Source organism: Lepidochelys olivacea (assembly GCF_965140295.1).
Source record: "Lepidochelys olivacea isolate rLepOli2 genome assembly, chromosome: 3".
NCBI lineage: Eukaryota > Metazoa > Chordata > Testudines > Cheloniidae > Lepidochelys > Lepidochelys olivacea.
The window spans coordinates 136,263,590-136,281,659 of record NC_140413.1 but is presented as its reverse complement, the minus strand read 5'-3'; the positions used below and the strand labels follow the sequence as shown (position 1 = coordinate 136,281,659).

At 41.9% G+C, this 18,070-nt stretch overlaps 1 protein-coding gene across 2 annotated transcripts in view; it reads right to left on the bottom strand.

Moving 5' to 3' along the window:
* MTR (5-methyltetrahydrofolate-homocysteine methyltransferase) overlaps positions 1-17,368 on the bottom strand; it is a 78,391-nt gene extending 61,023 nt beyond the window's left edge. The window contains exons 1-8 of one of the 2 annotated variants that reach the window (XM_084622196.1): positions 17,205-17,368; positions 12,914-13,128; positions 9,615-9,704; positions 8,492-8,561; positions 7,381-7,473; positions 7,172-7,278; positions 6,555-6,614; positions 5,665-5,759 (exon numbers count right to left, since the gene is read on the bottom strand). In XM_084622196.1, coding sequence (XP_084478322.1) covers positions 5,665-5,759; positions 6,555-6,614; positions 7,172-7,278; positions 7,381-7,473; positions 8,492-8,561; positions 9,615-9,704; positions 12,914-13,128; positions 17,205-17,283 — 809 coding nt within the window. In that variant the 5' untranslated portion in view covers positions 17,284-17,368. Of the gene's footprint in view, positions 1-5,664; positions 5,760-6,554; positions 6,615-7,171; positions 7,279-7,380; positions 7,474-8,491; positions 8,562-9,614; positions 9,705-12,913; positions 13,129-16,906; positions 17,079-17,204 lie in introns of those variants that run through there. The other variant, XM_084622197.1, reaches the window with a different exon arrangement.
* Between the last annotated feature and the right edge of the window lie 702 nt (positions 17,369-18,070).

The window sequence follows — 18,070 nt, the reverse complement described above, 5'->3', positions numbered from 1 at the left end:
CTTTCACGGGGGGAGGGAGGGTGGGAACGGGGTCCTGACGATATGTACCCAGAACCACCCGCGACAATGTTTTAGCCCCATCAGGCATTGGGATCTCAACCCAGAATTCCAATGGGCAGCGGAGACTGCGGGAACTGTGGGATAGCTACCCACAATGCAACGCTCCGGAAGTCGACGCTTGCCTCGGTACTGTGGAAGCGCTCCGCCGAGTTAATGCACTTAATGCACTTAGAGCATTTTCTGCGGGGACACACACACTCGAATATATAAAACCGATTTCAAAAAAACCGACTTCTATAAATTCGACCTAATTTCGTAGTGTAGACATACCCTTAGTTTGATAGCATCCTGTCTGGCAAGAACTCACTTATCAATAGCTGGGATGTGAAATCCTCACTTCTGTATTGTTTTGTCATTGTAGTTCCCACTTTGCTATTGTTTGTCTGTATAATCTCTGTCTGGTTCTGTGATTGTTCCTGTCTGCTGTATAATTAATTTTGCTGGGTGTAAACTAATTGAGGTGGTGGGATATAATTGGTTACATAATCATGTTACAATATGTTAGGATTGGTTAGTTAAATTTCAGGAAAATGATTGGTTAAGGTATAGCTAAGCAGAACTCAAGTTTTACTATATAATCTGTAGTCAATGAGGAAGTGACTGGGGTGGGGGTGGGCATGGGGGTGTGTGAGATGGGAACAGGGAATGGGGGTAAGAAAATTGGAATCATGTTTTGCTAAAGGGGGAAATGGGAACAGGGAATGGGAGTAAGGAAGTTGGGATCATGTTTGGCTAAGGGTAGGAATGGGAACAGGGACACAGGTCTAAGGCTCTGTGGTGTCAGAGCTGGGAAGGAGGACACTAAGGAAGGAAACTGGAATCATGCTTGCTAGAAGTTCACCCCAATAAACATCGAATTGTTTGCACCTTTGGACTTCGGGTATTGTTGCTCTCTGTTCATGCGAGAAGGACCAGGGAAGTAAGTGGGTGAAGGAATAAGCCCCCTAACAGAAGCTAAAGTGGATGGGAACCTGGGAGACAGTGACCATGAGATGGTCGAGTTCAGGATCCTGACACAAGGAGGAAAGGAAAGCAGCAGAATACGGACCCTGGACTTCAGAAAAGCAGATTTTGACTCCCTCAGGGAACTGATGGGCAAGATCCCCTGGGAAGATAACATGAGGGGGAAAGGAGTCCAGGAGAGCTGGCTGTATTTTAAAGAATCCTTATTGAGGTTACAGAGACAAACCATCCTGATGTGTAGAAAGAATAGTAAATATGGCAGGCGACCAGCTTGGCTTAACGGTGAAATCCTTGCAGATCTTAAATATAAAAAAGAAGCTGACAAGAAGTGGAAGATTGGACAGATGACCAGGGAAGAGTATAAAAATATTGCTTGGGCATGTAGGAATGAAATCAGGAGGGCCAAATCACACCTGGAGTTGCAGCTAGCAAGCGATGTTAAGAGAAACAAGAAGGGTTTCTTCAGGTATGCTGGCAACAAGACGACAGTCAAGGAAAGTGTGGGCCCCTTACTGAATGAGGGAGGCAACCTAGTGACAGAGGATGTGGAAAAAGCTAATGTACTCAATGCTTTTTTTGCCTCTGTCTTCACGAACAAGGTCAGCTCCCAGACTACTACACTGGGCAGCACAGCACGAGGAGGAGGTGACCAGCCCTCTGTGAAGAAAGAAGTGGTTTGGGACTATTTAGAAAAGCTGGACGTGCACAAGTCCATGGGGCCGGATGCGTTGCACCCGAGAGTGCTAAAGGAGTTGGCGGCTCTGATTGCAGAGCCATTGGCCATTATCTTTGAAAACTCATGGCGATCGGGGGAAGTCCTGGACGACTGGAAAAAGGCTAATGTAGTGCCCATCTTTAAAAAAGCGAAGAAGGAGGATCCTGGGAACTAGAGGCCAGTCAGCCTCACCTCAGTCCCCGGAAAAATCATGGAGCAGGTCCTCCAAGAATCAATCCTGAAGCACTTACATGAGAGGAAAGTGATCAGGAACAGTCAGCATGGATTCACCAAGGGCAAGTCATGCCTGACTAATCTAATTGCCCTCTATGACGAGATAACTGGCTCTGTGGATGAAGGGAAAGCAGTGGACGTGGTGTTCCTTGACTTTAGCAAAGCTTTTGACACAGTCTCCCACAGTATTCTTGTCAGCAAGTTAAAGAAGTATGGGCTGGATGAATGCACTATAAGGTGGGTAGAAAATTGGCTAGATTGTCAGGCTCAACGGGTAGTGATCAATGGCTCCATGTCTAGTTGGCAGCCAGTATCAAGCGGAGTGCCCCAAGGGTCAGTCCTGGGGCTGGTTTTGTTCAATATCTTCATTAATGATCTGGAGGATGGTGTGGATTGCACCCTCAGCAAGTTTGCAGACACTAAACTGGGAGGAGTGGTAGATATGCTGGAGGGTAGGGATAGGATACAGAGGGACCTAGACAAATTGGAGGATTGGGCCAAAAGAAATCTGATGAGGTTCAACAAGGACAAGTGCAGAGTCCTGCACTTAGGACGGAAGAATCCAATGCACCGCTACAGACTAGGGACCGAATGGCTCGGCAGCAGAAAAGGACCTAGGGGTGACAGTGGACGAGAAGCTGGATATGAGTCAACAGTGTGCCCTTGTTGCCAAGAAGGCCAATGGCATTTTGGGATGTATAAGTAGGGGCATTGCCAGCAGATCGAGGGATGTGATCGTTCCCCTCTATTCAGCATTGGTGAGGCCTCATCTGGAGTACTGTGTCCAGTTTTGGGCCCCACACTACAAGAAGGATGTGGAAAAATTGGAGAGAGTCCAGTGGAGGGCAACAAAAATGATTAGGGGACCGGAACACATGACTTATGAGGAGAGGCTGAGGGAACTGAGAAGAGAAGAGAAGAATGAGGGGAGATTTGATAGCTGCTTTCAACTACCTGAAAGGGGGTTCCAAAGAGGATGGATCTAGACTATTCTCAGTGGTAGTGGATGACAGAACAAGGAGTAATGGTCTCAAGTTGCAGTGGGGGAGATTTAGGTTGGATGTTAGGAAAAACTTTTTCACTAGGAGGGTGGTGAAACACTGGAATGTGTTACCTAGGGAGGTGGTGGAATCTCCTTCCTTAGAGGTTTTTAAGGTCAGGCTTGACAAAGCCCTGGCTGGGATGATTTAATTGGGGATCGGTCCTGCTTTGAGCAGGGGGTTGGACTAGATGACCTCCTGAGGTCCCTTCCAACCTTGATATTCTATGATTTACTCTCACAGCAGGAGCTGACATGAGGCTGGCACCATGTAATGTTTTGATTTTGAAAGTACGCCTATTGGAAACCTGGAGCATGCTTACCCAATTTAAAGGCAAAACGTTGTACTTCCTAACCAATATCAGCCCCCTCCCCCATCCCAGGCAAAAAAGTCTGAGAAAATTAAATGACCCTTTCACCATGCCCCAAAGGCCAACAACCTTAGGCCAGAACTTGGTGAAATTACTGCGGTTAGTATAATAAGCAGCAGTTACAGTGCACCATTACTGTGGCCATCTCTTCTCTTCCCCCATTTGTTTGTTGTAGCCACCAGTTGTCTCTTGTCATTGGCAATGGTTGTAAAGCTCTTTGGGGCAGGAAATCTCTGCGTGTAAAGCAGTTAGCTCATGAGAGCCTTGCTTCCCCGAATGTGGCTTCTAGATATGACCACAATACATACATACAAACAAACAGGACTCTGTCAGACCAAGGGAGGAAGCTAATCCCACATCTGAGGGCTGTTCAAGGAGAATACCCTGCCACCTGTCCTCAGACGCTCAATTGTAAGAACTGTAACCAGCAGTTCCTCAGCCAATATCAGCTATGCTGATCGTGCACAGAGTGAGTGTGTATAAGATCCTTAATCAAAATCAAAACAGTGACTTACAGATCAAACTCATTATCCCAAATCATGTTCAGGAGCAAACTGAAAGCATGTGCAGATGTCCAAGAACAGGTATAATGTACTCCATGTAGGGAGCACAACTAGACACAGACAGCCAGACTCATTTACACCACTTTGGTAACGTAAAGAGACCTTAAAGTGGGGTTAAGTGTAACTCACTCTCATTTTAATGCTTCGTCTGCCATGGCAGTGTAAAGTGGCATTAGCATAAATCGGAATCAGGCCCAGAGTACTGTATTAAATGTTGTTTAATACAGTCCTAGTTTCTGCTCCAGTGCTCCTTCTATCCTCCCTAGAGACATTAGAGTCATGAGTACCTTGTCTGAGGCTGAGATCTGTGCCAAGCATAGATCTCTATGCTGTGATAGTGAACGAATCAAGCAGCACCCTGTTCCAAGCGACTCCATATGTTACTTCTGCAGCACAGTCTGGTCTGGGAAAGTGGCTCTTCAAGGGGGGGGGGGGGCGCGACATGTCAGAAAAGCTGGGTTCATTGTATGTTAGTGCAGTCTCACACTTCTGCATCACGGAGATGACAGACTTTTTTAACTGGGATTTTGTTGTAAAAAAACCAAAGAATGGCTTGTCACGACATACACCGAGTACATGTCTAATAGCAAATGAAAATATTTAACACTGCAGGAAAATTTTGCTAACTACAGGCAAATACATAAAGATTTAAAAAAAAGTAACGAGAGAAACAGGGAGAAAAGAATACAGAAAAGCACAAGGATGGGGGGAAAAAAGGGGAAAGCATGGTTACATGCAGGGCTCTGTCTTATGCAGCGGCCAAATTTTACAGAACCTAAGCTTTCATATAAAAAAATTTTTAGCATTTATGTTTGCATGGAGAAGAATATATTTTTATTAAATAATCACCTAGAAGTGTCAAGTGTTTTTCAGAACAAATACATCTTTTTGAGAAAAAAATTTAGTGAACATTTGGAATTTTGGAAAAAATCAGGGAAAAGGATGCTGCAACGACATCTCATGACCTGGCCCTATGATCTGACACTGGAATCTTTTCTTTACTTGCTTCCCCCCTTTTTTGTAACTATTATTTGTTTCCTTCACCAAATCTATCTAGGCCCAGTCTACCCCAGATATTAACTGTTTGCAAAGTAAATTTGAAAGTCTGGGCTTCAAATCCAAGCACAGCTTCTGACATTAATTTTAAAACAGTTTGGTCTTGTCTATATCAGTCAAACTCCATTTTCCAATATGGTTCACAGTCCAATGTGGATCAGGCCTCAGTTCACACATTATTAGGGGCGAAGAAGGTAGAGAAGTGACTCTCTTCAGAGAGACAATGGAAAAGCAGCTTCATCTCTCTACATGAGAAAGCAGTTATTTCACCTTCTGCCTACTTTTGAAGACAGATATCATGGGACTCACTTAGGTCCTGGCTACACTGGGTTCAGAACCACACCACTAGCATTTGAAAATTACTGTGCTCATGGCCAGTTGTTAGTTGCAGGGTTCTAGCACCATTTCCCTTATCACCATGGACAGGAACTTTATTAAGCTGCATAACAGTAATAAGGACTCATAAAAGAGGGGTATGCTACACCATGGTTCTCAGGAAAAATAATTCCTGGTTACACTGGACAGGGAAACTACACTATACTAGCGACATACACGGTTAAATATGGTTGCAGATAGCAATCTCCTGTTGACGGGGCCTTATAAAAAACTTACCATTACTGTCTGGTCTTAGAATAATGGACTCAAGAAAGCACATTCTCTTACCAAAGTGGCTCACTGTGGGATACACTAATGACAAATGCTTCTCCTGTCTGGCCAGAGAGAGTGCGTCCACTCTTATCTACAATAGTTCCAGAAACCTAAAATACAAAAGGGATTGGGGTTGGGGTGGGGATAAGAACATATGTTATTAATACTGCCCTCTCAAAAGCCAAAGCAAGATGAAGAGTGTTTGGTTCCAAGTGATGACAGGCAACCCATGCAGGAAATCAGAATATTTTTTTCTGTGCAACCTCCCCAAACGTTCTAGCAAGTAGAAAGAAACTTCTGACCAAAGAGCTTCAGAAGGTCACTTTGCTAACCTTTATTTTCAATAAATAAATAAAATCTCTTGGGATGTACAGTTTGTTGGTTGATGTTAACAGCTAAGGATCCTAACTGCAATCAGAGCCCGCCTCCTTCCCTCACCATCCATAACTTCTATATTTGTTATTATTTAAGCCCAATCCTGCACTGTACAATGCACAAGCAGATCCTTGGGCCCACATGGAATCTCCCTGAAGTCACAATACAGAGAAGAATTGGACGCATTAGATTGTAAGCTTTCTGGGGAAGGTACCGGAGTTTCTTTTCAAAAACTCATCTGTGAAGGGCCATGAGAAAGTATGAAGCTTTATAAATAATAATGCTTTGACCTCAAATTCTCCTATAAAATACAGAGAGTAATGTTTTCCCACTGTCCTAAGGATAACAATACAAAAAAAGCAATTCTAGAAAACATACTGACTTTTTGCATGTTATACTGTGTGTGTTTTGTTTTTAAAAAATGGACCCATGCCATCACCAGCTGAGCTGCCACCTCAGTCTTGTTAGGGAACCACACATAAAAACATTAGATCATTTTAGTTAAAGTTAGTAAAATGTTTTGTGCTTACAAATATTGGTCTGGGATCATACTCTTCCTCAAACAGTTTCTTGAGAGCAAAGAGAGCTGCCTGTTTAAAAATAAAGGTTACAACAAGTTAATTCAAGTTAAGGCTTGAATAGCCTTTTACACAAAAAACTTACCATACAATATTGCTAGAGATTCTGGAAGAATTTACTACATTCAAGGGCATTCCTTCACGCCCAGAAACCTCTAGGTTCTCTCACATATTGTGGTGGTATCCAGCAGCTAGGCAGCCCGAGGCTCTTTTAGACCCAAAAAAATCACACCAATGCACTTGCTAAGATTTGTACACTGTTATTCGTCACTCACATTTACAGCATGTAGGATAACCAAGCTTTTAAAGTCTCTGTGTGTTTGTTACATACATCTACTATATACATCCAGAGTGTGAATTTAATGTGTTTCATACAGTTGCATATATTCTCAATGCATAACCCCTACATATGAATCCATTTAGTCCACAATAGTTTCCACAGAATTTCAACATAAGATGGATCAGTAATATATAGGGAAAATTCTTGCCTTAGCTCCCACACCAGAATTTTTTATTTAGGCATTTAATAAAAGGTTCAAACCACTTCCAAGTTTTCCCAAAAGTCTCACCTTGGCATTGGCTGTATCAAATATGGTTTCTACTAACAAGATATCAACCCCTCCATCTAAGAGTCCTCTGGCTTGTTCTTGGTATGCTTCAACCAGCTCATCAAAAGCTGTAAATAAAAATTAGTTTAAAGTGGTTTGTCTCATATCCAAAGACATCTTCTTGTAACGTATCATAAAAGGTAGAATAGAATTAAATTACAAATACTTACTGATGTTCCTATAGTCTGATCTTTCCACTGAGGGAGACACAGAGAGCGTTTTGTTTGTAGGACCCATAGCACCAGCAACAAATCGTCTACTCTCTAGACAAGGGAAGAAATGTCACTCATCAACTCTAGCCACCTACAGTCATAATATTGTAACCATCACTTAAGACAGCATGGCAACAATGTAGATTTAACTCAGAGTGTCCTGTTCCAAAAGCACAAGTCCCCACCACTTGGGATAGAGGAGAATCTAAATTAGCTTTGGATAGTTGAGTAGTTCTGATTCTATCCAATAAGGGTCAGCAGTATTTACAAACAATGCCATTGCAAGCCATCAATTCAGTCCAAGCTTTATGGCGCTGTGCTGTGCATTTAAAAAAAATCATCAGGCAACTTCAGGCAACAAAGAGTACTTTAAGTTGCCTGATCATTTTTAAATGCACAGCACAGCGCCATAAAGAAATACTGCAGTGCAATATAACAGATATTCAAATCGCTACATTTAGTTACAAAGAACAGTGAACCACTTAAATATAATAAAAATATAAAATTAAGGCACATTTTTTTTTTAAAGAACCAAATCAGGGAGGTATTGTCTGGACAATCTAATGACAGGTTTATAAACAGAAAATGCAGCTTGGTGTTAGAATGAGAGAGAAAACGTGAAGACTTCTAAATTACGTTATCCCTTTATCAAGTGTTCTTGTTAGATCGGTAGGTCTCTACTAACAGAAATGTAGATGAAGAAGTCATTTTTAGGAACGACTGCCCATTTAGGGCTGATGCTGTGAGCTATTGAGTACCTCCTGGCAGATGCTGGGTGAAATAATGGAAGGTGGATTTCAGTGGGAGTTGTGGACTCCCAAGAAGCACTCAGCACCTTGTGAAAGAACCAGAGTAACATTTTGCATATCTAAATAGCTTATGAGTCACTCATGCATTAGGCTCCTCTTGGAAGCCAATTTGCAGCATCATTGCTCCCAGATGCAACCAACTGCACCAACCCAAGTCACAACATTTCAAAGCTTGTAATGAGACGATAGAACATGTAGAAGGGAATGTTTGAATACAAAGAGGAAAAAAAAAACAAAAAAGCAAACAAACCACCATTCACCTGTCTGAGCAGTCACATCATCAGCTGCTTTTCTGGCCACCTGTGCTGAGACTTTGTTTAACTGATAAACCTGGAACAATGACAGCCAAATTACTGTGTGCTAACAGAAAAGGCTAATTCTGTACATTATGTCTCTTCTATGAAGAAAACTAACTAAGAAACTTACAAGAGTCAGTCACCCTCTTCTGTGGCAGCATGCAGTGCATTCTAAGTGCTCTATACTATAGGCCAGACAAACACATGAAAGCATTATGGCAAAACTTTAAAAAAATAAAAAATAATAAAAAAACCCACCACACACACACACCTCTGGGATACCCCAGCATGGGGAATTGCTTTGTTCCATCAATCTCAGAAAGCAAACTGTAGTGATGCGATTATATGACGGATACCATATCTACTACGTCTGTGTCTAAAACGGATATTGTAAAATTAAATGATGGCAAAGGGACTAATGGCCAGTTCTGTAAGATACCGAAGTTAGCGGGAGTTGTCACCTTGAAGGAAGGGGCCCTATGAAGGTAAGTGCAGCTTATTGGGAACAGCAACTCTGATTTAGATGGTATGTTTCCAGGTATTGTCATGCCATCTGCTGAGATATCATTTTAAAATGATGTGACCGATAGGCAGCACAAACCTGAGCTTAAGAGAGTTCTAAGCACTGCAGCAAAACTCTTACTGCAAGCAAGACAGACCTCTGTGCCAAAGAATAAAATATACATACAACGTTAAGAGACAAAACACATTTCCAGTGTGGCACCATCTTGTGAAACTGGAAGCACTGAAGCAGAATGTTCTTGTTCACAGAATGAGACTCTTCTGCGAATACTCAACTGATGAAGCCCAATACAAATTATTACTGTCTGTGCCTTCATTGACAACTGTCCTATCACAAGTATAATTTTCATCCTAATATTACCGTAATAATGGAAATGTGTTATAAGTAAATGGGATATTTCTCTGCTGAGCACCAGAGACCCAACCAATCTCACCTGTGTGCCCAGAGACAGTGTGCAGTTAGCAATAAACATAAATCTTGTGGTCTCTGGGGACTAGGTTAATATTGGCTGCTGGGACAACAAATCTTGAATATCTTAACATGTAAGTGGCTTAAAATTCTTACCAGATGCTCAAGGTCATAGTCAGCTTGTGCAACTTTGGTGCTGCTGAAAGTGTTTGTTTCAATTATATCAGCCCCAGAGAGCAAGTATTCCTGCAACAATAAAAAAAACAATTGAGAACTAATGATTTCAGATCAGGGGATGGAAAAGAAGGGAGTCAGCGGATTCTAACATTTTGTGATTTTCAGCTGAAGACAAAGGATAATTGCCTCCCAATTCACAGAAGACCAAATCCTACAGTTCTTACTCCTGTTGCTTTGAAATAGTGTTTAAACACATTTGAGGTTACTCAGAGTTTTAGTGTTTAAGGTTATATTTATAAATCGTTTTTAACCCTTTATAAACTATCAAGGTTCCAATTCAAGATGGATTAACTTAACTTTAAGCGTGTAAATAATCTCACTGATATGCTTCAAGTTAGACAACCTTCAAGAATCAAGGTCTAATAGATGTTATAAACACATAACAGGCATGAGTAGCGTATGTTATAGATGGCTGCAATCAACCTACTGAAGCATTTATTAAAATGGAATTAACAGATGTTATTAACTCTTTATAAACTATGTATAAATGTACCCTTAATAAATTATGACCATGTTTGTAGGCTGGGGTTGAAATTCTGGCACCACTGAAGGAAGGGGGGAAATCAGCTGTATGTTAGGCCTTTCAGCAAAATGCAAATGAACAATCACTGTAATTCCATTTCAACACTCCTGAAGCATAATAAGCTTTCACCTATTAGGTCTGATCAGAAAGGCTTAGAAATGAAAAAAGGTTTCTGAGATAAACAAAATATTACTCCAATACAAATATCATTAGGGTTCACTATTGTGTGGATTTTCTTAACAGTGCGTGAGAAGATGAACACACTTCAAATGCTAAAGGAAAATTACATGATGATTTTTATATTTGGGTCATAAAAGTACTGATGTGATTACACTATTGAGTATACACCATTGGGATTTTTCTAAATGAAGAAAAATGAATTTAATGGTAATTAAGGCAAATAAAATTTCAATCAAACAGATGGTGGAATAGGAACATATCTAATGTTAAAGACAATATTAATTTTAAAATTAACTAACAGAAAACTGATAGTTCTCCTCTCTACTCCCTATTCTGGGCACACGCACGTACACACACACACACAGTTGTGCAGATCCAAAGGGCACAATGACATTTATGATATCTTTTACACACTTGAGTTTCACTTTCACCTCCAAAATCATTTATTAAATGACAACAATTTTGACCCTTCAAGCTCTTGTCATTTTATCAGGCACAGAACATTACTGAACACAGTATATTAGTAGGTAACAATGCACTTGAACTGGGAAATCCACTTTGACTTTTGAAAATAGACTACTCACCATCTCTTCCTGTTGGAGCTTACTTATCAGTTGAAGGACACGTAAAAGCTATTTAAAGGCACGGGGCGCTTCTGTGCCCAGTCCACCATATTTAAAATTTAAGGAAGTTGGAGGGGCAGTTTTAGGGTTATTTTCTATAAATACTTGAACCTCCAAGAATTCTGAAGAGCTCAAACATAGGTCTTTCCACACCTGTAAACTTCATCAGATGAATTAGTTGGGAGGAAGGAGATGACAAACTCTGGAGCTCCAGCCTGCAGAATTTCCAAAGTTCAAAGTCAATCCAGTTTGGTTGACACAACTGGGTCACTGAGCAGACACCGCTATAGAGCTTTTTCCCCTTAAATCTCTATAGGGCATTTAAGTCACAGCTTCTTTTTCATTTTTGTTCTTTAAAGATTATGAGGATTATAGTAAAATGTTAGATTACTCTCTTTATACTAAATTTTAATATTTCACAGTAAAAATATTAAAATAATGGTGATTGTGAAATGCTCAAGGAGATTAAGAGAGCTATAAAAATATAAAACTCAGTAATAATGGGGGATTTCAACTATTCCCATACTGACTGGGTGCATGTCACCTCCAGTTTGGATGGCAGAGATAAAATTTCTAGACACCATTAATGACTGCTTCTTGGAGCAGCTAGTTCTGGAACCCACAAGAGACAAGGCAATTCTTGATTTAGTTCTAAGTGGAACACAGAGAGTCTGGTCCAAGGGGTGAATATAGCTGAACTGCTTGGTAAAGCAACCATAATGTAATTAAATTTAACATCCAGGGGTGGGGGTGAGAGAGAATACCAAGAAAGATCATAATTGTAGCATTTAACTTCAAGAAGGGGAACCACACAGAAAAGAGGAAGCTAGTTAAACAGAAATTAAAAGAAACAGTCACAAGAGTGAAATGCCTGTAAGCTGTGTGGAAACTTTTTCAACACACCATAATAGAGGCTCAAATTAAAAAAAAACAGAGGACCAAAAAAAGGCCACCATGGCTAAACAAAAGAAGCAGTTACTATGCAAAAAGACATCCTTTAAAAACTGGAAGTCAAATCTACTAAGGAAAATAAAAAGGAGAATAAATTCTAGCAAGTCAAGTGTAACTAGGCAGGCCAAAAAAGAATTTGAAGAACAACTAGCAAAAAAAAATGTAAGAACATCAGAAGCAGGAAGTCTGCTAAACAATCAGTGGGGCCACTGGAAGACACGGGCTAACGGAGCACTAAAGGAAGACAAGGCCATTGAGAAGCTAAATGAATTACTTGTAACAGTCTTCTCTGTAGAGGATCGGAGAGATCTCCAAACCTGAGCCATTCTTCTTAGACGACAAATCTGAGGAACAGTCCCAGATTGAAGCGCCAGAGGTTTTTAGAACAAATTGATAAATTAAACAGTAATAAATAACCAGGACCAGATGGTCCTCACCCAAGAGTTCTGAAGGGATTCAAATATGAAATTGCAGAACTACTAACTATGGTATGTAAACTATCACTTAAATCACTTTCTGTACCAGATGACTAGAGGATAACTAATGTGACATCAATTTTTTAAAAGGCTCCAGAGGCAAACATAGCAATTATGGGCCGGTAAGCCTAATTTGAGTACCAGACAAACTGGTTGAAACTGCAGTAAAGAACAGAATTATCCTATACATAGATCAACACGATTTGTTGAGGAAGTGTCAAAGCAGCTTTTGTAGAGGAAAAACATGCCTCAGCAATCTATTAGAATTCTTTGATGGGTCAACAAGCATGTGAACAAGGGTGATTCAGCTAATACAGGGTATACTTAAAAAGATTAAGTAGAAGATGAGGGAAATTCAGAAATTAAAAAAACACCATTAACAGTTAAGGTTGCACATAGAAATCATTCAGAAGAGTCAGGGTTTTTTTTAAAATCAGAACACTCAGAAGTCAAGCGACTCAATACCTTGTGAATTTTGTAGATTATATCAGGCTGAGTTATACTCAAAAGGTCATTGTTGCCTTTCAGATATTTTGGATGATCCTTAAATTCTTGCCCTCGAAAGTCCTCTTCTGATAGTGCATGCTGCTGGATCATGGTCCCCATGCCTCCATCCAAAACCATAATCCGCTCCCGCAAAATAGAGTCAATTTCATCTTTCAAGCTCTTCTTGGTATTCACTATTAAAAAAATTACAGTTAAAACAAAAGAAAGAAACTTTGAAATTCCTTTATCCCTCCCCCCACCCACAAAATACATAATTTTTTAAGTATAAGTACCTTGAATTTTCAAAGTTAATTTCAAACAAGAGTTATTTATTTTATTATAAAATAATGATCAGTTATGGTACTGCACCTGAAGTTGTGATATTTTAACATGAGCAAATAATATGTTATAGGTCTCTGACCCTACATCTGTCTGAGCAGAACCCTGCCGCAGGAGCCTCACTTGAGTAAATGCAGATTCACCTGTATGGAGTCAGCTGCAGAAGTGGGGCCTAAGTAACCATTTCCATAAGCAACTAGGCATATAGATGTTGACCTATCCCTTCCATTATATCAGCACTTTTTCACTGCAAATTTTGTATCTCTCTTTGTACATGGTCTCTCAGGGCCCTACTCCTGCAGTCTTTACACAAGCAAGACTCCTACTGAACTAAGTGGGAGTTTCACCTGAGTAAGGACTACAGAGTCAGCTCCAGCCTTACAGACTTTATTTCCTTGGTAAAGGTCTGGGACACACCCAAGTATCTCATCTGAACTTGATTTTCAGTTATAGATTTATTTGATCGGACAATTACCGTGCTCCAGTGAAAAAGGCTGCCTGATTCTTTTCAGGGCTAAGTGAACACCTTTTAAAGTTTCCTTATGCAAAGGAAACATGCTTTAGCAGTGAAGAATTCATCTACTACCCAAATACAAATATAACACAGTTGTTAGTGATGCTTGGACAATGGACATTCATGCATAAAAAGAAACACAAAACAATGAAGGTTTGTTCCGAAGCTCATTGTTGAAGACCACAGAAAGATTCACATTTACTTCAACACACTTTGGATAAGGACCTTAGGTCCAAAATTTGGGTTTTGTTTAGAAAGAAAAGAGGGGAGGGGGGATTCAGAACTTAAAATGAATAGAACTGTGTCCTGACTTTTAAGTGAATATCAATAATATTTTTTAGAGATCCACAAACACTGCCGTGTGGTGTTAGAAAGCAAACCACAAGCATTGTGCTAGTGTGAGGAAAAAAAACTAATAGAGCTGGTCAGAAAAAACTCTGATGAAATACTTTTTGTCAGGATTTGCCGATTGCCAAATCACATCATTTAGCAGAGAGACCATTGGTTTCCTCCCAACCTGCCCACCTGGTGAGCTGCTGGGGACTCCATGATGTGTGTCTCCAAGGCCACCCACCTCAGAATCAAGGCTTCATAACGTTTTGCAGAGAATTTTGATTGGGGGGGAAAGGGGGGGATGTTATTGTAAATGGGAATGAAACCAGTTTTGGAAATATGGAAATCCTCCCCCCGCTGGTGATAGCTCAACTTAAGTGAAAAGAAAAGGAGTACTTGTGGCACCTTAGAGACTAACCAATTTATTTGAGCATGAGCTTTCGTGAGCTACAGCTCACTTCAGCTCATGCTCAAATAAATTGGTTAGTCTCTAAGGTGCCACAAGTACTCCTTTTCTTTTTGCGAATACAGACTAACACGGCTGTTACTCTGAAACCTGTCAACTTAAGTGATCACTCTCAAATAAATATTATACAAGGTAACCTATTTCCCCTTGTTTTTTCCTACCCCCCCCCCAAGACGTTCTTGTTAAACCCTGAATTTGTGCTGCAAATGGCCCACCTTGATTATCATACACATTGTAAGGAGAGTGGTCACTTTAGATAAGCTATTACCAGCACGAGAGTGGGGTGGGAGGAGGTATTTTTTCATGCTTTGTGTGTATATAAAAAGATCTTCCACACTTTCCACAGCATGCATCCGATGAAGTGAGCTGTAGCTCACGAAAGCTTATGCTCAAATAAATTGGTTCGTCTCTAAGGTGCCACAAGTATTCCTTTTCTTTTTGCGAATACAGACTAAGACAGCTGTTTCTCTGAAACCTCTCCTTACAGTGTGTATGATAACACCCATTTTTTCATGTTGTGTGTGTATATAAATCTCCCCACTGTATTTTCCACTGAATGCATCCGATGAAGTGAGCTGTAGCTCATGAAAGCTTATGCTCAAATAAATTGGTTAGTCTCTAAGGTGCCACTAGTACTCCTTTTCTTTCTACAAAACTGAATTACTTTTCTCCACCGAGTGTACTTAATAAACAGTAAGTGGACCTAACCACTTCAACGTCTACACTGAGAAAAATGCAAAAAATAAGCTAACAGTAAATAGTGAAAAATTGAGTACATTTTAAAACATTCTTTCCATCTGAATCATCTAAACATGGTTCTCCGGATCACAAAAGTTAAAAACAAAACACACAAACAACCTGCTATATTAACAGTCTCTCTAGCCATCTGATCAACTGCAACTGTCTATTTGGACCCTCATTCTGCAATGATTATGGGAAGGGTCCTTCCAACTTCAACAGAGCTTTGTATATGTCCACATACATGCATCTCCCTACAGTACCAGGCCTTAAAGACTGGCGAATAAAATAATCTGTTGCTTTATATAAAAAAAAAGTAAAAGCACATGCTTTTGTACAGTCAATGAGCAAAAGGCAAGATACACTGTGACAGACACCTGCAAAAAGCTTCTTCAAACATAAACAGGAAATAGCTTAGTTGCTAAGAGCAAGAAGGTTGAGAGAGAAAACCAAAACAAGCAAATTATATGGGAATGCTGTGTTAGTGGGTAGTGTAACTACCACTAGTACTATTTTTATTTCAGTCAATACTGGATTCACATATTCACCAACATGATGAAAAAGATCTGCGTAGTACTTCCAAACCTAAAAGTTCAAATACCCCACTAATCACTCCTATCCTCCACACCACCCAAATAATGGATGAGTTTCGAATTTATGAAACTTTTTTACAAAAAAAAAAGGGGGGGGGGCATTTCTTCAATCTCCTATATGGTTTTTGAAACTTTAGTGATAATCTGCCACCCCTGGCCTTTTTTCTGAGACCATTTCCGGCTGAAAATTCCACTTTACCTGCATGCAAAATGCACGCACAAAAATACAATGCACCTTTGTTACAACGAACCCCTGGGGGGGGGGGTCTAAGCCATTTGTCTGCTATAGCCAGGGGGCTATGAAAGCGAGATGGCGGGGGGGAGACAGGGCACTCTAATCGACACTGTTAACAACCGAAAAACTATGTTTAAATAGGTAATGGGCATTTGAGGTCAAATACAAGATCATCCGAATCCTGGGCATTTCCAGTTTCCGCTCACTAGCGTATGAGTTAACCAGCAGGGCGACTTGCATCATTTACAAAGTTTGTTTAACCCGGGGGCACGGGACCCTGCCAGGTACAGGCAGGCCGATGAGTCAGAGGCAGGTTTCTAAATTTCAGGCGCTCCTTAAAAAAAAAAAAAGTTACGCACGAGGATCATCAGCGGGTGGAACAAATACATTTCACGGTAAAACGGGACAGCGCGCCTCGGTTTTCCAGGTAACGGAGAAAATGAGGCAGGAGCCTCCCCGCCGGGAAACCCAGAGCAGCGAATTGCTCCTCTGAGCCCGGGAGCACACGCAGCCCGAGCACGCTCGCCGGGCGGACAGCAGAGGCGCTGCTCTCCGGTTGCACGAGGATTGCAGCCGCTCCCCCCGACCCCAGGGTCTTGGCAGAGGGCGACACGCAGAGCCCCCCCGCCCGGGCGGGCGGCCCCCGGCGCTCGGCTCCCCACAGAGCCAAGGGCGAGGCAGCCCCGCGTCCCACGCGCCGCCCCCCAAGCCCAGGGGAGCCGCCGGGGCACGCCACGCTCGGCCCCGTAGTTACCCGGCCGCTGGGGGAACTTGTAGCCGGCGGGCGACATGCCGCAGCTGCAGGGCCGCCCGCTGCTGCTCCTCTTCCTCCGGCAGCGGCGGGGCGGGGCCGGGCCGGGGAAGCGAGCCTGGGCCCGAGCCGCCACCTGGGCCGCTCCCCGAGCGCGTGACACAGCAGCCGGGCCCGGCGGCTCTGGGCGGGGGTTGCCGCCGTGCGGCAGGGGGAGCGCCTCAGTGAGGGGATGAGCCGGCAGCTGCCGCCGGGATCTCAGAGCAGCAGGGCCTGGGCCTAGGCCTAGGGAGGGACCCACCTCTAAAAACCAGAGAGTACTGGGCCGTGAATTCATTCCCCTTTTGTCCTGTGACAGACCCAGCTCCATAGCCCTGCATATCCTGCGCTGCTGGGGGCAAGTACAGGAATATAAGAATGGCCGTGCTGGGTCAGACCAGTGGCCCATCTAGCCCCGTAGCCTGTCTTCTGACAGGGATCAGTGCCAGATGCTTCAGAGGGAATGAACACAACAGGGTAGTTAGCTAATGATCCATCCCAGGGGCTGGCAGTCGGAGGCTTTGGGATGCCCAGAGCCAGGGGTGTTCGTGTTCTTCCCACTGCCTCCCTCCCAGCACTGGTTGTTTCCACCCTTCTGGAGAGGCTGCAGTAGACTGAAAGGGGAAAAAAAAAAGTCAGTTGAAATGGCTGATCCACCTTTGACAAGATAGAGCTATTCTTGCATTACTGCTGTCTCTGGGAGAGGTCCGTCTGATCCAAGTGGCCCCCAAGAAGCTAGCACAAACCGTGGTTCTAGAATATACCAGTGTGCTGACATTTGCAATACGCCAAAAGCTTACTGCCAGCTTTTGGTTTAAGGTACTTAAATATTTGTAATTAGCCAACACAGCACTGGTTACAAACCCTCTGTGGGACAAAAAAGACCTAGAAACCCAGATAACTTAGTGCTGCTAATAAGTATCACAAAATCAACTTCATGAGTCAAGAAAAGGGATTATTCACAGTGAAGAAATACAATTTGACAAATTAATTATGCTAGTATATACAAGTAAGAAATTTAAACTTATAACTAGACAAATAGCAATATAAAATTGACATTTGTTAAAAAGAACAGAGACTAATGTGGTCATTAGCTCATATTAGTATTTATAAAGCTTACATTAAACC